Source organism: Anabrus simplex, chromosome 13, assembly GCF_040414725.1.
Source record: "Anabrus simplex isolate iqAnaSimp1 chromosome 13, ASM4041472v1, whole genome shotgun sequence".
In the NCBI taxonomy this organism is placed as follows: Eukaryota; Metazoa; Arthropoda; class Insecta; order Orthoptera; family Tettigoniidae; genus Anabrus; species Anabrus simplex.
Genome location: NC_090277.1, coordinates 70,743,754 through 70,766,377, shown reverse-complemented (window position 1 = coordinate 70,766,377; position 22,624 = coordinate 70,743,754). Strand labels below are relative to the sequence as shown.

General features: G+C 41.8%; 1 protein-coding gene across 2 annotated transcripts in view; it reads left to right on the top strand.

The window, feature by feature from the left end:
• The window catches only part of r (carbamoyl-phosphate synthetase 2, aspartate transcarbamylase, and dihydroorotase rudimentary), a 394,723-nt gene that overhangs the window by 267,353 nt on the left and 104,746 nt on the right, over positions 1 to 22,624 (top strand). For both annotated transcript variants that reach the window (XM_067157339.2, XM_067157338.2), the window contains one exon: positions 8,277 to 8,513. In XM_067157339.2, the coding sequence (XP_067013440.2) occupies positions 8,277 to 8,513 (237 nt within the window). The remainder of the gene's footprint in view (positions 1 to 8,276; positions 8,514 to 22,624) is intronic.

Here is a 22,624-nt window from a genome sequence, read left to right as displayed (position 1 = left end):
AATACCATTGCCTTCTACGTCAAGAACTGCAGGATTTAAGAGAACGAGTACAGTATATGGATAGATTTTTACCAACCAGACATGATGACGTCAGACTACGAACTAGGAATGTTCATAAAGCCATTGAAAATGGCAGGCAAAACAATATGACGACAGGCAACTCACCTGCTGTGGAGCAGCACGGGTCCTCTACGGTCCACTAATTACTTTGACGGTTTCCGGAGACGTCGAAGTGCCGGAATTTTGTCCCGCGGGAGTTCTTTTACATGCCTGTAACTCTATCGACACGAGGCTGACATATTCGAGCCCCTTCAAATACCACCGGTCTGAGCCAGAATCGAGCCGGCCAAGTTGGGGTCAGAAGGCCGTCTGAGCCGTGGTGTTATAATATTCAGAGAACTCTGTACTTGTTTCATACAAAAATGTCGCTTCGTTATTGCAATGATAATAAACTAAACACGATATAATTAACGACTGGTACACAGAATTGAAAATAGTAGTGTTTAAAATGCACCACGGGATTTATGAATTATGATTTAAACATCAAAATATTAAATGACTATATGTATAAACACTATTTCACTTTTCTGTTCTGTTTAGCATTTGCATTTTCACGTTACTATTGAGTACTTTTGAAGAGAAACACAAGTTTAGAGAGTTATCGCTGTCTGATTGATTACATTCTTTTGAATGCTCTAAGAAAAGATTCTTTCAACACTCGCTAAAGAAGTCTGTGCTGCGAGTAACTCTTCAATAATGGTCGAAACTTCGTAATTAAACTTACCATTGCCATTCATTTGACTTCTCCACTGTTCGCAGATTGTAACCTGTGGTGTGACTTCTTTTTCAAAAAGTAACTTTTGGAAACACGAAGCTTTTGTCTGTGAAATATGGGAGTTAATGGAGGAAGTGAACTTGACGATTGTGTTGACTTTGCAAATCCAAATGCTGTTTCGTTTCGTTCTGCAGTAAAGTCGAGTGTCTAATTCTTTTCTTTTGGATTCAGCCGTAAGCGAAGAAATGAGTTGGTGTTAGAGCTATATTATATTTGTTTTTGGATGTTTGGATGTTTCTGTGATATGTTTGTCTTTTGTGGATTCACATTCGGCTTGAAGATTTTTCCACACATGTACTGACTTGGAAATGTCACAGTTGTTTTTCTGAACGGCATCAAGGGCAATAGCCCTGCACGGATGCGGATATCCACGACATTAGTGTCTTGGCGGATGCAGACTGTATGGCAGTGCGGATATTTTTTCTGATAATTTCTAAATAAAAGTTTATTGATTTTCAAATAGGTATACTCTTGTTTTTGCTTCTGGTTAGGCGACCCTTCACAGTGGTATGGGAGAATGGTGATATATAAATAGTCTTGAGACCCTAAAGCCGTAATTCTGACCTAAGCCTAACTTCTTCCTGCCCGCAATTCATGGAAACAAGGAACAAAGGTCAATAGTCGGTAGTTGTCGCAAGAGAAAATCCCTCATAACCCTGTGACTGTAGGGGTTCTGGTACCAGTACATTGCGTGTAATATACTCTAGTTAAATGTCTACAATATCCGCCGATATCCATTCGCGCGTGCGGATAATATATTGTATATCCGCGCAGGGCTCTAGCAATAGCCTTCAAGCGATTAAGCATATCCGTTTTAATGCATAACTTGGGTTGGAACAACTTTGTTAGTAGTTTTATGATTTTGTTCATAAGTTTGTAACAAAGTTGGGCAACGCACTTCACTTGGGAGAACGAGAATATTATTTTCCAGCAGGTTTAGTATCTGAACCAAGCATCCATAAGTGATGACATCCAAATCGTCATCATTTCAAGCAGAAGACGCATTTTTTGAATGGCAGCATTATCTGTACCAACAGAACAAACTTTGCGCTTCCATCGTCCTCACTTTTTTAATGCTATTAACAGCCACTTTTGTCAGATAATTGGCAGCGTGGATATGACCAGACGTGTCAGCAATAGTGTCCATGAAATAAAAATCGCCTGGGGCATATTACAGGTTTATTGTGAACATTTGACCAGTCATCAAACCCTAGACACAATTTGATTTTTCAGAATAAGGGAACAAGTTTTCTTTTCCTCTTCGTTAGTGGTTTCCAATAAAGACCCGCTAATTTCTTTTCTGTTTGGAGGGGTGTAAGCTAGGCGAAGTTGTTACGTAAGCCGCGCAGATTGAGAAGGTTCAGCACTCGGAAAATTTTCCCCCCCTCCCCCAATATAAACAGTGTTATTGCTCATGCAAAGTCTTCTTCTGCATTGGTGCCACTAGCACTTTTCTTGCCCCGAAAGTATTCTGATTTATTTTCATTTCACCGGGCGAGTTGGCCGTGCTGTTAGGGGCGCGCAGTTGTGAGGTTGCATTCGGGAGATAGTGGGTTCGAACACCACTGTCGGCAGCCCTGAAGATGGCTTTCCGTGGTTTCCCATTTTCATACCAGGCTGATGCTGGGGCTGTACCTCAATTAAGGCCACGGACGCTTCCTCCCCATCGTCGCCATAAAACCCATCTGTGTCGATGCGACGTAAAGCAAATTGTTGTTTTTTCATTACTCTCATTGGAAGATGCTGCAATACCGGTAGCGGGAGTGGCGGAAGAATAAGTGAAGGGCCAGGTGTGCCTGTTTAAGTTGTATTTCCCGGATGGATTCACGGTAATATATTTATTATTTGCCGGCCCCGTGGTGTAGGGGTAGCGTGCCTGTCTCTTACCCGGAGGATCCGGGTTCGATTCCCGGCCAGGTCAAGGATTTTCACTTGGACCTGAGGGCTGGTTGGAGGTCCACTCAGCCTACGTGATTAGAATTGAGGAGCTATCTGACCGTGAGATAGCGGCCCCGGTCTAGAAAGACAAGAATAACGGCCGAGAGGATTCGTCGTGCTGTCCACACGACACCTCGTAATGTGCAGGCCTTCGGGCTGAGCAGCGGTCGCTTGGTAGGCCAAGGCCCTTCAAGGGCTGTAGTGCCATGGGGTTTGGGTTTTATATATATTATTTGTTTTTAAAAATGAACCAGAAAACACATTGTGCGCGCTTCTTATTATATCCCTCTCTCTTATAATGAACACTCGCGATCCTGACCCAGAACCGCTTAATTCCCATCACTGCCTCGTGAGTGAGTGCGTCAGCAAAAGCCACGAAACTCCATAGAAAATTTCCAGGCAAAAGTGGCGCTGGCGGGCATCGATACAGCATAATAGCGGTATTCTGTTTTTAAATGTAGGTCTTTGATGTATTCGGTTTTCTAGTTTATAAGTTATACGAGAGATAACATTATTATTGAATGTATTTGTATAAATTAATTTAATACATTATTGAAAATCACATAAGCAGAATTTTTTGGAGTATTTTGTATCTTCGAACTATTTCTGTATATATCTTTGAACAAAAATGGAAAAATAATTAAATATCTTACCTGCATCACCTTCACGGTCTTCAACTTCCATGTGTGCACATTTCGCTAAAGGATTTTTCATTCTGATGACTTTGACGTCTACTTCATAACAACATTTTTGGCATTTGGACTTTACGTCTTATCTTGATTCCTTTTGAATTTAATCAAATTTCATCAAATAAAAGCCAAATAGCCTTTTTCTTTTACCACTCGTAGTGAATTATTGAGCTTAAGATTCACAACAGCCAAAACCCTCAAGTAACGTCTATAATCTGCTCTTATTTTTAAAATTAATTATTTATATAGCTTGTGTGTTTTAGTGCCGGGAGTGTCCGCGGACATGTTCGGCTCACCTGGCATAGGCATTTCTATTTGACGCCCTTCGGTGACGTGCTTGTGCGGTTATGAGACGACCGTAATAACGAGGTAGAGAGAGGGTAAAACCCGTGTTGGTACGTAGCCTACTCCTGTCGACTAACACCTAGGGGTCTGCTCAAGGCTTAACGTCTCCACCCGACGGACGAATCACCAACAATGGCATATGCCCTCACTCCATATAAACACGGCGAAGAGTGCAGTGAGTACAACCTCTTCTACGAGTTGGTGAAGCCTATGCGGTGCAGTTGCCGCCTTACAATCCTGATAGAAATGGGTGCCTGACTCCCAACATTCAACTGGGCGGTCATCTGCCTCACAGTAGCCCTTCGAGCGCCCAGTATGGTTCTGCGGTGGTAACTTTCTACGATATTGAAGATGCACCCTCGACACCGCTGATCTCGGAAACCCGAATTCGCGTGCAATGCTGTGACCCGTGCGCCGATGATCATCCCACTTTCAAAGTCGGTTAACTCGCGTCGCAACGCTCAGGGGTCATGCACGGCACCCCTTCCCGTAACTCTTGGCCACTCATTGAGTCAGGAAAGAAAACAATGTGAAGGTATGTGTTTCGCATTGGATAGAAAATCGACCGATAGCGTCTTAGCATTCCAACCACGTTCCATTACACGTCTTAAGACGTTACCGTGCCTAACAAGGGAAGGGCGCGTACCATCTCCCGAACCGTGCGGCCACTTGCTTCCTATTATTATTATTATTATTATTATTGTCTTTACAACCAGCTATGGACGACGTTAATCCAACTCTTTTCTTCCTCGAGCTTTATCCAGTAACGTCTCGTTGGTTCCCGATGTTGTTTCTTTTCTTCCTCAGTTCGTCTTTCACATTTTAAGCTAAGGCCTTTCTGGGAAACTCTGGTTTTCTTTGAATTTTATTATTATTATTATTATTATTATTATTATTATTATTATTATGATTATTCCTTATTGAACCTTGGCGTTTTCTACTATTTTTCTCCAGTTATCCTGCGTTTGTGCCAGTACTTTTCAATTCTTGTATCCAATTTTCCATAGATACGAATATCCCTCGTCTCCCGATCCTCTTTGTCCACCAGGATCTCCCACTTTCGGCCGCATGCCGTCCACCTCCGGCTTTGTGAGTCTTGCTGTTCTGCGGATAGTTCGACTGTAGTTCATTATTGTATCCATTTTCCATTTTCTTCTTCCACAGAGTGGGCCAAATTTAGGAATTTCAATGAAATCCTGCTTTTTATAGTAAAATACTGTAACTTAGTATCACTGCAGTACAGTAGCAGTAGCTGCGATGGTCACCTAATGGACTCGGCCACGCAAGGGAAGAGATGGCTACTTTACGGACAGGAGGCGATTGTGTGATTCACAAAGGTTTGCAGTCTGAACGCTGGAAGTTGTATTATTTACCTTTTATCTCACCATCGGCACTAAGTTATGCTCACACTGATAAGATTGTGAACGCACCACGCTGTACATGCGGTTGTCCTGTGCAACCTGTTGGAGATAAACCACCATAACAAATGGCTGCTTTTCCGGCTTTACGCCGCAGCGATACAGATAGCTCTTATGGCGACGATGGGCTAGGAGTGGCCTTAATTAAGGTTCAGGTGTCAAAGTGGGGCGCCATGTGTATTATTATTATTATTATTATTATTATTATTATTATTATTATTATTATTATTATTATTATTATTATTATTATATATATATATATTGCGAATGAGGCCATTAGGACTACGCAAAGTACTTAGAGACAGGCATTTGCCTTTCTTTGTGCCCACACTTCCTTCATTCGTTTGCTGTGTGCTTCTTTTCTCTCTTAAGACCATGTTGTTCCGGTCTTCTTCTTTGGTTTTTCCTCTTGGTCAACTTGCCACTTATGAACTTTGGTTCTGAAGATAACCCGGCTTTGGATGTCTTCAGGTGTAATTCCTGCCAGTTTGAGATCTGTTTTAATTTCGCCAATCCATTTTATTGTGTCCCTTTTAGCTTTACTTCGGTTTTCATAAAATTCAACTATTTGCTTGGTAAGTCTACGGTTGTTTGGACACGTACTAACAGTAAAGGGCAAGGACCGACACCATCGCGAAGACGGGTTGCATGTTAGAAGTCGCCGGTAGGCGACGAAAAGGACGAGCAGAACAGCCATCGGCCGATACCCTTCACAAACATCTGAAGAGCACGAATCTATGTAGCGGACCCCGCCACCAGGAGGGTCAAACATCGAAGAAAATGTTAATGATGATCATGGAGATTATTATTATTATTATTATTATTATTATTATTATTATTATTATTATTATTATTATTATTATATAATTCGCTGGGGCCATCAAGGACCACGTTAAGTCTTGTTGCATTTGACACTGAACTTGGCCTTCTTTAGAGCCCAAATTTCCCTCATTCTTTGTGAGTGGGCCTGCTTACGCTCCTCTGTCCAAGGGGCACCGTGTCTTCTCTTCGGTTGCTCGTCTCGGTTTAGCCCGTTCGTCAATATTTTCTTGCGGAAGAGATCTCTGTTAAGGGCGTCTTCAGCTGAGATATGTAGCATTTGCAGGTCTTCTTTGGTATTTCTAAACCAGGGAATTGTGATTTTGGGGTTTGAATAAAAAAAGTGAAAGATTTCTTTAGTTAACTTTCTTCCGTCCATTCTTTTCAGGTGACCGTAAAATCGTACCCGTCTTTTTCTGATTGTGTCGGTAATTTTCTCTATTTTGCTGTAGACTTCCTTGTTGGATCTCCTTTGATGGATTCCATTTCTGTACTTTGATCCCAAGATTCCTCTCACAATTTTGCGTTCTCTTTTCTCCAGTTCTTCAAGGAGTCCTTTGTTGGCATTTAGAGACAGAATTTCGGCTGCATATAGAACTACTGGCTTCAGAACTGTTTCATAGTGACGTATCTTGGTGTTTTGGGAAAGGCATTTTTTGTTGTAGATTGTGCGGGATGTTTGGTAGGCTATTTCCAGTTTGCGTACTCGCTCCTGAAGTGCTTCTTTGTCCAGTCCATTTTTCATGATGATCTCACCCAGGTATTTGAATTTGTCTACTCGGGTGATGTCCCCGTATTTTGTATGGAGTTTTGGTGGAGCCTCTTTGATGTTAGTCATTACTTCTGTTTTCTCAAACGATATCTGCAAACCAGTTTGTTCGGCAATTTCCTTTAAAATTTCAACTTGAGCTCTAGCGGTTTCTATGTCGTTTGAGAGAACAACAATATCATCGGCAAATGCTAAGCAGTCTGTTGCGATCCCCTTGGATTTGGTTCCTATTCTCAATGGACTGTAGTTGGTTTCCTGTAATCCAGGTTCTGATGACCTTTCAAGAACACAGTTGAAGAGTATCGGGGATAGCCCAACACCTTGTCGGACTCCTGTTTTGATGTCAAAGGAACGCGAGAGACGTTATTATTATTATTATTATTATTATTATTATTATTATTATTATTATTATTATTATTATTATTCATACACTTCTCCACAGGAAATGGATAGTAACGAGGAACTGGATGCACCAAGTGCCTTACAATAATTGAAGTATTTACACATTATAACACAATTATTATATACAAAACTGTAGATCACGGGATCTTCATTCTTGCGAGAGGAACGATCGCACAATGTTGCATGTTGACAGGAGGACAGAATGTTGCATAATTTTGTAGATGAGCGGTGGAAGACCCGGTTCTCGCACTCTTGTGAAGTGTGTGTGGAATGAGACCATTGACTGACAGAATCACAGGGACTATCCGTACCAGTTTCATCTTCCAGGTCCTCTTGATCTCTTCTGCAAGTTCTTTGTACTTGGAGATTTTTTTTATGGTACTTCCTGTCAATGTTGGTGTCATTGGGGATAGCAATGTCAGTAACGCAAGTTGCCTCAGTTCTCTTCTTTACCAGTATGATGTCTGGTCTGTTATGGTTGACTGTTTTGTCTGTCACTACAGCAGTGTCCCAATAAAGCTTAATCGACTCGTTCTCCAGGAGTGGTGTTGGATGGTATTATTATTATTATTATTATTATTATTATTATTATTATTATTAACCATACACATGGTTCCAATATCTCTTTCACGTGTCATTGTATTCCAGTATCACCTAATTTTCCCACCTTCCGGTTCCCACTTTTTCTGTTACACATTTTGCTTGTTGTGAAAGATGAAATTGTTCTGGAGCTTGGAAACTAGGCCTGTGTTATGTTGAGAGCTTCATCGCCAATTTAGTTATAGAGGACCACTTACCGGAAACCTTAAGGCTTCACAGTTCATTAAACTATCGCCGATGATGACAATTTCAATTAAGTGTGATTAATAATGTCAACTTACTGTCCTTAATATACTGTAAAATTATTACTTCTTAAATGCGAAGAAATCATGATTTATAAATTTTCCACATTTTTTAGTTCTTTCTCTTTTTCTTTTCTTTTTCCCACAGGGCAAGAAAATGCGCATTTTTCCATCGTTGTGGGTGCTGTCATTAACATGCTTGTGTTGATTGTTTCCTAGGTGGAGATGGTGCAGTGGACGTTCGAAGATATCGACACAACGAACGGCGAGCTCACGCGCCTAGCAGACTTCTTGGCCAGTAAACATTTCGACCTAGTCATCAACCTGCCGATGCGCAATGGAGGGGCGCGTCGTGTTTCGTCCTTCATGACGCACGGCTACCGCACACGACGTCTCGCCGTCGACTACTCGGTGCCTCTCGTCACCGACGTCAAGTGTGCCAAACTTCTTGTGGAGGTCAGTGCTTCTTTCTTCTAGGTTCCATCATTATTATAAATAATACTAACATGCACTTCATCTATAAATTCACAAACAGCGATGGACATATCTCGCGGATAGAATAGTCGTTAAAATTCAGGATAATGACTTTTAATCAAGAGGATTCGTAGGTCAAGACATGTCTTCTGGAAGGGAGAGAATTGATAACTGTTTGTAGAGATGGATTCAGTAAAGATCATCAGTAACGTCATTTATGGGAATGAAAATATTTTTTGCAACAAAAAGGCCAGGGTACCGTTCGACTTAAATATTGTGTTGAAACGACAATATTGTTTGTTTTAACTGATCAGTACGCCGCATATGATTGTATCCCCTGCATGGAGAAACTTGACATCAGTTGTCCTACTCATTACTGAGAGTCGTGATCTCCCTTCCCTGACGAGACGTAGTATAACGTGGAGAGCCAGGCCGGTGAAACAAATGCTGTCAGTGTTACTCGTTGCGTCTTTTGTCAACAGTTGGACCTTTCTTTACCTTTCACAGCCGTACAGAAAGATACCAGACGCATCTTTTTAGTTCTTGATATTGCTTGGTTCTACCAGTCTTAATCAGTTTAACCATCCCCGCTCGACCTATTATTATTATTACTTTTTGATACGTTATGCCCAACTAATGAGCGCGTTTGAACTTAGTAGCACTTTTTTGTTTTTCTTCTTCTCTTCCCAATATCTTTTTCATCCTCTCGCTGTTTTCCTTTTTACATTGTTCAGTCCATCCTCTATTTAGAAGAGTGGGCTTTATAAAAAATTTGTGTTTATGAATTAAGGTTCTGAATTTTATTCTGCCTTGAATTGTTTCTTCATTAATGCCAATTTCTTTTAGATCTTCACTGATTTCTTTTAGTCTGCCTCAACCGTCTGTCAATTTTAATATTTTTGTACTACCATGACATAAAGGTGGGGGTGACGAACTTCTGAAGTTTTGATTAATGTAAGGAAGAATTAAACATCTCATGCAGTTTTTTCCCCGCTTCCACTGTAGTGTGCTGTCGGATTGTGTAAGTAGATTTTACCGCAATCTTTTTGTTGGTTGCTGTTGCTCAGCAAAGTGGGCCTAACAACCACACAGGGGTTCATGGAATAACACTTCTTAGGTTTAACATGAGGTTCATTTCTCTACAATTCCTGATACTTTCTAACAGGAGCGCATCAGCTGTTATCCAGTTCAACCGCAGTGAGAGGTTTTGTTTTGGAAGGTCGTTTAATTGCATTGCATCCTATTTGAAATTACAGTTGCGTGTCGCTACTGAAATCAGCCATCTGAACACAGAGTCAGTGTGAGGCTATATATGACTTCAGTCAGATGCTACATCATCCGCCCTTAATGCTACGAAATGTAATGACAATTTAGAAGTCCAAAATTCATCCGCTCACCAGAACTCTCAATACTGAAAGTTGAAAATAATTCCAATCTATCCATTGACTACAATTCAAAAAGACGACGGTGGACAAGGACAGTGGAAACTAAGTGATTCAGGCTGACCTCTCCTTGTAGGTAGATCTTAAGGTCCTTGATCTTGTCCATTTGACAGGCCTCTCTCAGTACCTCCTTTAGCTTTTCAAAGTCCTCTCAAGGTGGTCCAGGGCCAGGGTCACTAGAAGACCTATAACCACCATTTGCGCTATATTAAGGGGACTGTCCACATCCTGGATGTATTTTCTTTTAATATAGCAATGCCACCTCCCCATAGCGCACCTGTATTGTTCGATCTATACTCCCGTACACGCACGCACATCCGTTCACCTCGCCGCTTGGATTGCAACTCGACAACCTACTTACTGTAAGGACGACACAAACACCCAGCCTCCATGCCAGGGATATTAATCATTTACAATTAAAAACCCCTGACTCGGCCGGGAATTCGAAAGCGGGGCCGCCGGGTGACAGGCGGACGCGTTGCCCCCTACACCGCTGGCCCGGACTAATATTCAGCATTGTTTCCGCGTTCAGCTAGCAATGGGAAGGAAAACGGAAAAGAAAAAAAAAATCGTGGAAGAAAGAAGGATTGCAGTGCGACTAGTTTAAAAGGTAAATCTTTCAAGGACATAAGTGAAATTATTGGAAAAGCTGTTACAGCTGTTACAAATATTGTGTACAGGTACAAAAGAACAAAGACAATAGAAAATAGACCAAGAAGTGGCCGCCCCTCGAAGTTATCAGTACAAAACAAACGGCAAATTGTGCGTGAAGTGGCCCAAAATCCGCAGCTAAGTGCGCCGAAGATAGCAACTGCGTTGCACCAAGATGTAGAAGTGCAAGCGTCATCTGAAACCATCCGGAAAGGTGCGGGCAGAACAGCCCGTAGAAAGCCGTACAGCAGTAAGGCTAACAGGAAGAAGAGATTTGCGTACGCTAAAGAGCACAAAAAATTACAGCTATGCGGACTAGAAGACAGTCGTTTTTATGGATGAGAGTAAACTTACCCTCTTCAGGTCAGACAGACGAGTGACTGTGTGAAGGAAAACAAATTCTGAACTTGAAGAGAAGAATCTGACAGCTGCTGTGAAACATGGAGGTGGTTCCCTGATGGTGTGGGGTTGTACGATTGCGAATGGTGCCTTTATTGAAGGGACTATGGATCACAAAGCATACATGAACATCCTCAAGACACATCTTCCATCAAGTGTACCAAAAATGGGCCTCTCGCAAAGTATACGTTTACGCAAGATAACCCCAAACACACAGCCGTCAATACGAAGTTAGTGGCTGTTATATAATACACCGCGTTGGATGGAAACTCCACCACAATCTCCCGACATCAACCCAATCGAGAATTTGTGGCACTATTTGGAGCAAAACGTGAGAAAGCATGCAATATCAAACAAAGCTAACCTCAAAGAAGCCTTACTCACCGAATGGAATAACATACCAAAGGAAACTACGGAAACCTTGGTACGATCGATGCCATATAGGATAGCTGAGATTATAAACAGGAAAGGAGGACCTACCAACTGCTGAAACGTTCACGAAGGATCAAGAAACTGCGTTATGTTAATTCAGACCAATACATTTTTGGTGGCAAGTGAAAATGATTGTTTTAAGTTATGTTTTTAGTTACATGGACATGGATGAATCTGTTTTTACAATGTACATGTTACACAAGATGATAAATAATCGAGGATTCTAGTATAGGCCCATGTCAATTTTTATCATCATTCTGTTCGATTCCTCGTCGTCACATGTAGCATGAGCCACTGTATATGCAATACAATTTTGTTATTATTGGGGGACAGGCTGCTTGCAGCCGTAGTGTTGCTGGGGTGGAATTTTCAGTTGAAAATCCGGCTGCCTCAATGCGTGCAGCAAACGGGATAAGCTACGGAAGTCTCACGCTTCGGAGGTACACAGGTAAAATAGTGAGATTTTGGAGGTACGCCATCCACAGAGTTAGACTATCGTGGTACATAGTTCAGTGTTCACTTCGCTCTGTTATCCTCGTCGTCAGTGGACGATCGCTCGGAGTCGCTTTCTCACTGAACCGCTGGAACTTTTTTCGGGGCGTGAAGGAGGGCGAAGTTTGCTCCCCACCCCGCGTGGCGATCAGCTCAAATCTACATGGTATTAGTTCCAAGAAGAAAGAGACCGAGTGATATATGCTCAGCATGCTACCAGGCCTGATGAGGCATCATAGCGGTGTAATCGGGTCAGAAGAAAACATGAAAGGATGTGGGCTGGAAGATTTCACGTTTCATGCACAACTCATGTTCATTTCCCAGCAGTGTTAGTTTCTTACGGGAATCAGCCGTCTGGACTGTGGCTCAGTGCTCCGTGTACGAAGAAGGGAATGTAGCCAGCGCTCGCCCTGCACATAGTATTTTCTTTACTTATGAAGGCATTATCACACACGCTCGCATTGGAACAACAGACTGAACACTTGAGAAATACGCTGATAAAGTTGTCAGCAGATGCAAACTTGGGGCACCGAGAAGCGCATTGCGGCAAAGTGCTTGGCGGGAGACGAGCTCGCAGCGCTGGCGACTGGGCCAAGTTACAATGCCCGTCATAGAGAAAAGAATGTCCCTCTATATTATTTGCTAGAGTTTGACACAAGTTGACATAGGTACTGGAGATCACATTTGTTGACGTTTCAATGCCATGTCCTTCGACAACAATGCATATTATATCTTTTACCAACTTTATTTACGTAAAATAGTATGAAATTTAACTGTCTCTCTGTGTGCATGTGATATCCGGCATTGAGTCAGCACTTAAACTATCGTACTTGGCTTCCTTGATGCCTTATACGATAGAATCTAAAACATGTTTGTAAACTCATTACAAGTTGTTTATGAAATGTATGAAGAAATGCCACGTCCAGCATTTCCTGTCTGTTGTGATGGTCACATAGCAAGCCATCATAATGCGCGCAATTCGATGATGCCAAGAATTTTGCCGATGTGGACAGACCCCTCTCTTCGTTTTGAATTTTGAATGGTAGACCTCTTTCTGCTAAAATCTTAACAGAAACCACTCTTTGTATTCTCAACTGCTGACACAAATCTACAGCCACTTCCCAAGTTTGTTAACGTAGGGGAACACCATACATAAAGGTGAGTTATCGCCGGGCTGAGTGGCTCAGACGGCCTTCTGACCCCAACTTGGCAGCTCAGACCGGTGGTATTTGAAGGTGCTCAAATACGTCAGCCTCGTGTCGGTAGATTTACTGGCACGTACAAAAATTCCTGCGGGACTAAATTCCGGCACCCCGTAAAAGTAGTTAATAGGACGTAAAGCATATAACATTATTGTGATGAGTTATTGTCATGTTCTTTAAGTTGATGAATATTCTCCCAGTCGTTTATCCTGTAGTAAATGCCGCGTCATAAGAAGTGAAGAATTTACGAACGTACCATTTCAGTCACTCGAAAAACTTCATCCACTTTCTCTTTATTTGTTCCTCGTTTACCAGAGTGTTATAGAAATACTCCTTATTTAAATTCCCATGCTCATACATCTTAGCAGAACTTTTAAAATCGAATTTAGAACTTATAGGTCTTTTTCTATTATAGTAGACCATGAAGCACCCACGGAGTAAGTAGATGTTGACTTCGAATATCCCACAGCTGCATTCAGATCCACTTCGCTGGTGGATATCTTCAGTTAAGTAATCTAGTGTAAACAATCCTTCTTAGTTTGTTTTTGTCGCGTTCATTGCTAGAATGAAAATTGACGTATTCAGAAGGCTATAAGTTTATAAGAAAATCTGATTTGCCTGTCATCTCGGTGATTCCCTGGTCTTAGCAATTTACGCACTGCACTGCACAAACGGATACTCTTTTTATTAACCAAACTGAACTCAGTGCCACAGTCAGGTACCCGGCTCTGTCTACAGGGCAGGTAACTTCCAGGACACGTTACATGAGTCCTGTGTTAGATCTCATTCTCTACATAGTACATGGAACAGAACGTACCATGAAACTTTCTTCTAGGAATGTTGAAAACGTCCTCCGTTAGCCCTGTGGGCGCACGGTACCCCTTCCTGTCGTAAGAGACGACTAACCAAGAACCATAAGACTACGCGAGGAACACGCCTTTACTTGCAGAACACCACGGGCTTACGTTGCCTCTCTTTGTGAGGAACACCATGGGTTTGCGCCATTATGTGAGAACACTAGAGGTCTGCGTTACCTGTGGCTAGTACCGCAGTGTGAGTCTACGTTACTCATGATTAGTACCGCTACATGGTTCTTACTTTCCTAGCAATAAGTACCGTCATGAGGGGCCGTAGACCAGGATTTTGAACCCCTTTAGACAACAAGCATCAGCGATTCAGGATTGTGCTTTGGAAGCAACCCTTTGGTCACTATATACCATTGTTTTAAGATAGTTTCTGGGAAGGTGCGGCATTGCGAGTCGAATCTACTGATAGTTACAAGTTCATAATCGTTGTTTCATCGTCTTTTTTTAATTCTAGTCAGTGGATTAATTTTGGAATTATTTTTAACTTTTAATGTTGTGAGTTGGACCGCTGATTATTTTACATTCATTTTCATCATCAAGTTTCGAATTCTGGTCAGTGCATGAATTTTGAAATTTTAAATTGTCATTACATTTCGTATCATTAGGGGCCCTGACCTAGATGTTAGGTCCTTTAAAGCAACGATCATCATCATCATCATCATCAACATCGATACATGCATCAAACCTGCCGTCGTAGCGATACATGAGCGCATCCAAGATCGCTCGGCAGAAGTAGTCAGGTTTTTTGTCCAGTCGGCATGTGAAATATCTCTGCTGTTTGCCCGACAAAATTAATTAATTAATTAATTAATTCATTCATTCATTCATTCATTCATTCATTCATTCATTACACAGCCGTAGATCAAATAATAGACATCCATTTCTTTGTACTCTAGTGGAGAAAAAAGAACGTTTAAATGTACACATGAGCAGCGCAAATAACGTCAAATGAAAATGTCTGCACACTGTATCTGAGACCATATTATTATTATTATTATTATTATTATTATTATTATTATTATTATTATTATTATTATTATTATTATTATTATTATTATTTCAATGAATGTATTATTATGCAAGTCGCCCGGCCAACATGTCGATCGCTAAAAGTTTTTTGAGCGAGAAATATTGAAATCCTCGAAAGGAAGACAAAAGACTGCTGGGGAGATTAATTTCTGCATATCAAAACCAGTTTTAGCTGATGATTACTGATCTTCAGCAAAATAAATTCGACCACTTTCCACCCTTGAAAAATCACAAGCAAGAGTAGCCTGATTTGAAGACGTTACAACATTCAAAAAGTGATCATTTTAAATGTGTTATATCTCAGCCTTGCTTACATGTACAGCAATGAAACTTTCTGAATGAAAAAATATTACATGTTTACAATATAATCACATATTTCAGAGCTGACATGGGCATTATCAAACTCATTAATTCATTATTATATTTGCATTTTCCTTTTCAAGTTTTGCTATTGAAACCACATAAAAACCGATCACTTCCGAAAATATATTTTTAAATCAGTAATTTTTATTACTTCAATAAAACATATTATCAACTTTTTTGCATGCAGATAACTTTTGTCCGAACAACTATCAGGCGTAGACACATGATTCTGGTCAATTTGTAGTCATTAAATAAGGAATTAATGACAATATGCCTCATTGTTTAGAGTTAATAAATCAGAAACATCGTTTTGCAGGAAATGAGCAATAGAGACGTGCTAACGCAGCATCTTGGTGTTTAATTCATAACAAAACTAATCATCATCTGTTTACAGTTTCAGTTTTCAGTTTCCTGCGTACCGTTAACAAAAACTAATTGAGACATTGTATTTACAAAAATCTTTCGTTATAATGTGCTTCTAAAGTTGGGCTGTTAATGAAAGAAAATAGTTTTATTTTTAATGTTGAACATACACTAATCCCTTTCGATGTAGTTACTGTAGAATCTCGAAATATTTTGGCACTTGTTGATCCCGATCGTTATTTTGTTTTACTTAAAAAATATTAATGCTATTGTATGTGTTGAGAAGGGGATTAGCTCGTGGCTGGTCTTGACGGGAAAAGGTAGATCACACCATGAGATAAGTAGGTCAGGCTTCAGCTGGAAACTGATACACACTCAGCTGTACGAACGATAACTTAGATATTTTATACGATACGTTATACATGTCAACACTGACAAATGTGCACAAACACGAATATGTCATTGTCATGTTGACAGTCTGAGGTGGCTCACCTGCAGGATAGAAGTGATCTCTTTAGACATCTAAGAACTCATAATCTATGGGGACACAGATGAGACTTCGCACTCTTTTCTGCCTTCTTCGTCCTTCATGACCATTCATTTTCTGTTCGTATTCATCCGTCTGAAGTTAACTGCGGCAAAGTCTTCCTTTTTGTCGCGTCTTTCACTACTGTATTTTATGTTAATAAAAACGGTTGCTCCCGAATCACTTCCAAAGATTTCTCTTCATTTCATCGCCGCGATCGGTTTTTTTTTCGTAGATACGGTATTGTTCCCTGTTCACTTGTTCAGTCCAATCTCTTCTTATGTTATCATCACTTCTGCCATTTGTTCCTGTCACCATACAATTTATTTAAATCATGTATGTTTCACATTTATTGTAGACTAGCTTCGCCCGCATTGATTAATTCAACCTTTAGATGTTTTCAGACCATTTATTTAAAAGCAAAATAGAATAAAATGGGTCCTAACACACGTCGTTTCTACATGCATTGCATTAATTACAACATTATATCGTTACTTTCAATGCTTAACATACCAGGTTGGTGGATGGTACAAATGGAATTAAAACAATATCAAAGGCCATATTACATTAAAAAACAGTCCATGAGCTTCCGGGCAAAATCAAGCGTCGTTCCATTTAGAGCTGAAGAAGCCACGTACAGATGACCATGGAAGAAGCACAGTTTCTGAAGATCGAGTCCTACAACTTCAAGCGATTGTCCCTGTGCCTTGTTGATGCAAATAGCGAAACTCGATCGAACTGCAGACGTTCAAATTGAAATGGTATAACGGAAGGGACGATTTGAATCCGAGGAATGAATACTACTTCACACGCGCCATGTCCTGCCATGATAGTATTTGGCATCAGTTTCGTGACTGAGAATCGTGTTGCAGTGTAGAGGGAAGGAGGATTCATATTCCTGCCACAATCGTCCTTCGAAAGCTCCGTCATGTAGTTGATAAGTCACATACACGTCGTGTCGATAGACTTGTAGAACACCGGGTAGTTGGTTGCAGATGTCTGACAGCTTCATTTCTCTGCGTGTTTAGCTGGGCAGCACACAGACAAACACTTCCGGATATCACGGAATGAACGAAAATGACTTCCTGTCTCGCGGACCTTATATGTATTACTATTCCTTGTTTAAGATTACCATATGTTTCCTCTAAATAAAATACATTACAACGCTTCACGTTTTATTGCGGTTATAGCAAAATCCTCGTATTCCCTAAAATTTTGAGTGAAATGAATATCGGGTAAATATGAACGAACGAAGTAACTCACTAATTAAAATGATTAAAATTAATATAAATAATTGATGAAAGCAGGCCTTTACCTGTATAAAGATTCAGCTCCTCCTATCATGGTCCGAAAATGGTTGCTTTTCGCCATGGTCTTGAAATGGCTCCTTGACTTGTACTTATGTACGTTATATAGCGACAGTGAATCTATGCATTTAATCCTAGTAACGGTACGTTATATCGCAACACACGTTTTCCGCCGGTTTTCCGTTTATAACTCAACAACGAACAAGAAAATTCAAAATCCGGCTTCCAGGTGCATTTGGACCCCTTCCATCTAAACAGTCGAACCAAACCCTATGGCGCAACAACCCCGAAGGACCGTGGCCTATCAAGCGACCGCCGCTGCTCAGCCCAAAGGCCTGCAGATTACGAGGTGTCGTGTGGTCAGCACGACGAATCCTCAAGGCCGCTATTCTTGGCTTTCTAGACCGGGCCGCTGTCTCGCCGTCAGTATCTCCTCAGTTGTAACCACGAAGGCTGAGTGGACCTCGAACCAGCCCCCAGATTCAGGTAAGAAACGCTGACCAGGCTGGGAATCTAACCCGGAGCCTCCGGATAAGAGGCATACTCCCTCCATCTACCTGTGTTAAACATTTCAGACGCACACTCGCTCGCTTACTTAAGATATCTAAATAATGCCATGAAGACTGTTGTAACCAAGGTTGAGATTTACAAAACACAACTTTATTATTCGCTTCAAATGCAAAATACACTATTTACACAAATAAAACTGAAATTTAACTTGAAGCAAAATGAATTAGGAATCTTGAGAAAGAGTCTATCTTTTGTACGCTATATACAAGTTTGCAGTATTTACATCCACTTCTATCTTGAAAAGATAGTCCTTGTGATAGCAAAGTCGATAGTCAAAAACTATCAGAAGTACTGACATAAATGTTTTGGAAAGTCCTTCCTTGCTGAGTTCATAAAAGCAAGTTCAATGTAGGAAGAATTCTTACTTGGCGAAACCAAGGGAGCTTGCATTAATTAGGGAAATATAACGGTATGTAATAATATGACTGGATATGGGCAGCGGAAGAGGAACGGTGACCAGAGGTGAGACCTCGTACTGCCAGAAATTCAGTCCACCTGGTCGAAGCACATTTTCAAGAGGAGTAGCCTCCGTGCTCGACGTAGGGTGTATTCTGGAGCTGGACACCGGGGCAAGTGGGCATCTGGACAGCTGCTGCTTAAATGCTTTCATTCCCCACCCTGAAGGGGTGGGGCGGGCCACCTAGAGGGTGTCGCCCTCTCTCTGGCCAAGAGATGCGGGCGGGTTGGGGAGATGTGATGGAAGAAGGAGGTGGGTAAAGGATGTGGAAAGTTAGGAGATGGGAGGGGAATTGCGTCTATTCCTAAGTATTTATTCTTTATTGAAGTGAGAATACAGTTGTGATTATGTCAAAATGAGCTGTGAACAAAGAGGAGAGGGGTTATACAAGGTGAGAGGAAAATAAATGAAGGGCAAGGGTGTTATAAAAGGAGGAGAAGCTAACAAGCGAAGTTAGAAGAAGGCGAAGGATATCAAAAGAGGGAGGTGGGGGAAAGTAAGGAGATGGGGGCGGGAAGAGATAAGGATGAAATGATGGAGGAGGTGGTTGGGGAGGTGGGGCCGGCCGGGGACTACTTCGAGGTGTGGAGGGATGAGATGAAGGTTGTGGAGGTGAGCGAGATGGTTCTATGCGATGATGACGGCCGTTGAGGTGGATCCCGGTGGCGATGAGGCGTTCAACGTCTTCAGCAGTCGGCAGATGAAGGCGGACGAGATAGGTGGGTCCAGCGGAGTTATAGATCCGAAAGGCTCGGCGCACTGGTATCCCTGTCTGGCGGAGTGTTTGGATGATAGATGCTGATGGAAGACTGGGCTCCACACCGCAGACGACACAGCTAAAGGTGGTAGTGCTGGTGGAAGGCGGTGGGACCAATGGTGGCTGTGCCAAGTTGCCAGGAGTATCTTGATGGGAATATCCCTCTTCAGATGACGGAAGTGATGAGCGCTGGGGGTGTGTGGGGTCAGTGGAGGGAGGTAAGGGGAAAGGAAATGTCATGAGAGGGGAAGGATGAGTGGTAACAGTAGTAGTGATAGGAAGGGAAGAGGAGGTGTGAACTGAGGTGGTAATGGTGGAGGTAGCAGTGGTTAGAGTAGTGGCTGAGGTAACAGGAGGGAAGGACAAAGGGGGCGGGGGTGAGCAGTAGGGAGGTGGTGTGGTCGTAGCGGGCGGATCGATGGTTCCAGGCGGAGGGTCGTCGGTGTCCGGTAGCTCAGCCAAAAGATCCTCTGGAGTAGGTTCAACTGTATAGAGATGGTTGTGGATGCGTGCGCCATTCTTGATGATGGTAGAGACGTCGGCTGGAGTGGATAAATAGAGAAGTACATCGGATAGTGGTTGAGCTTCGTCGTCGACTACCCGGCAGGCACCATAGGCACCCGCCGGACGAAGAGCAGCGAGGACATCTTGGTCTGAGAAGACGAGAGGAACGTTGCGGGCAAGGCAGGTGTAGAGCATTGTGGGAAGGCCGACCTCCTACGTGGTGCCAGCCTATATGCTTTGTTGTCTCGGCAGGGTGATAAGTAAAGTTGAGCAGTCACCCGGCCGAAGAAAAAATATGCGTTGCGTTGAAGCAGAGGAGAGCAGTCGTCGTGTCCCCAACCAGAGCTCTTGAATGTTAAAAGCCTCTTGGAGATCCCGGTCCCAGAGCGTGTCTGGACAGGCTGGGAGTTCCTCTTTATAGTACACACACGATGGTTCAGGCACGCGCACTGAGGGCTGCGCGTCGAGGCTAGAAGAATGACACTTGGCGCGCGTGTAGCTGGCTGGCGGAGCGAGAAGGGAGCGCCGGACATACAACAAAGACTGTTTCACTCAAGTTTTGTTTCCTTTAATGAATCAAAAATCAGCGTACTCTTGTACGGAAAAATCGGCTTCAACGTTGTTGTCCCTTGTTAGTCGTAGATCCTTATCTCGAAGGCTTGTTAAATTGGCCTGAATTAATGAGGCATTTCCAGACACCCGAGAAACTTAGAACCTGATAACACCCCTCCTAAGATCCCTTCAAACAAAAGACGTTTTCAAAAGAGCGAATTGAGGAATCCGAAGCAAAATAAAATCATTCGCTTACGTAAACACTTTTTCACCCAGTAGATTTTTTTTTTTTTTACAAAGATAAAAGGTAAGTTGCATGTATTTTGGAACAAAATGTGTGCATTTTGAAAAACACGATGTTCCTGTTTATTAATATTATCTTTTGTACGTGTAGCACTACTTACTGTTAAATGGGAATGACAGTCCCGTTGTTGTCTCTCGCTTTTTTTTTTTTGTCCCGGGCCGAATCAACAAGATTATAAATTGAAATTGACTATTCTACACTTTTTCGTACATTTTGATGTTGGAAAATAATGTATTACGTTGGCGCTGAACTATCGCCTGCAGATCGCATCACTCCATGAATGGAATTTCGAAATTTAAAGAAGTATAACAATTTTAGGACTCGAAATAGAAATTTAGAAGTGCCACTGTAGGTTTGTTTTGCGTTTTGTCGGCTTTGGCGCACAACATGTTTGCACATAAGCATTATCAATCAATCAATACTGATCTGCATTTAGGGCAGTCGCCCAGGTGGCAGATTCCCTATCTGTTGAATCCTAGCCCTTTCTTAAATGATTTCAAAGAAATTGGAAATTTATTGAACATCTCCCTTGGTAAGTTATTCCAATCCCTAACTCCCCTTCCTATAAATGAATATTTGCCTCAGTTTGTCCTCTTGAATTCCAACTTTATCTTCATATTGTGATCTTTCCTACTTTTATAAACGCCACTCAAACTTATTCGTCTACTAATGTCATTCCATGCCATCTCTCCGCTGACAGCTCGGAACATACCACTTAGTCGAGCAGCTCGTCTTCTTTCTCTCAATTCTTCCCAACCCAAACTTTACAACATTTTTGTAACGCTACTCTTTTGTCGGAAATCACCCAGAACAAATCGAGCTGCTTTTCTTTGGATTTTTTCTAGTTCTTGAATCAGGTAATCCTGGTGAGGGTCCCATACACTGGAACCATACTCTAGTTGGGGTCTTACCAGAGACTTATATGCCATCTCCTTTACATCCTTACTACAACCCCTAAACACCTTCATAACCATGTGCAGAGATCTGTACCCTTTATTTACAATCCCATTTATGTGATTACCCCAATGAAGATCTTTCCTTATATTAACACCTATACACAATGATCCCCGAAAGGAACTTTCACCCCATCAACGCAGTAATTAAAACTGAGAGGACTTTTCCTATTTGTGAAACCCACAACCTGACTTTTAACCCCGTTTATCAACATACCATTGCCTGCTGTCCATCTCACAACACTATCGAGGTCACGTTGCAGTTGCTCACAATCTTGTAACTTATCACTCTATAGAGAATAACATCATCCGCAAAAAGCCTTACCTTCGATTCCACTCCTTTACTCATATCATTTACATATATAAGAAAACATAAAGGTCCGATAATACTGCCTTGAGGAATTCCCCTCTTAATCATTACAGGGTCGGATAAAAGCTTTGCCTACTCTAATTCTCTGAGATCTATTTTCTAGAAATATAGCAACCCATTGAGTCACTATTTTGTCTAGTCCAATTGCACTCATTTTTGCCAGTAGTCTCCCATGATCCACCCTATCAAATGCTTTAGACAGGTCAATCGCGATACAGTCCATTTGACCTCCTGAATCCAAGATATCTGCTAGTTGGTCAGGAACTCGTGACAGTCGACGTAGGGTACTCAAATGTTATACGGTATCTCTAAAACATGAAGCTCATAGCTTAGCACCGAGTTCGAAAACTGGAATGGGCAGAACAAAATTAAACTTTGCTAACGTTATTCTAAGACCGTTCCTCAAATAGTTAGTACCGAGTTTTGTGAGGGTTATGTAACATTTTAACGGATCAGAACGGCCCATGTTAAGTACTGAACATGTGTTTGGTTTCTTTGTTTGTAAGACATAAGGGAATAGGAGCCCCTTAAAGAGTGGTTCCTGGGCTCGGCGT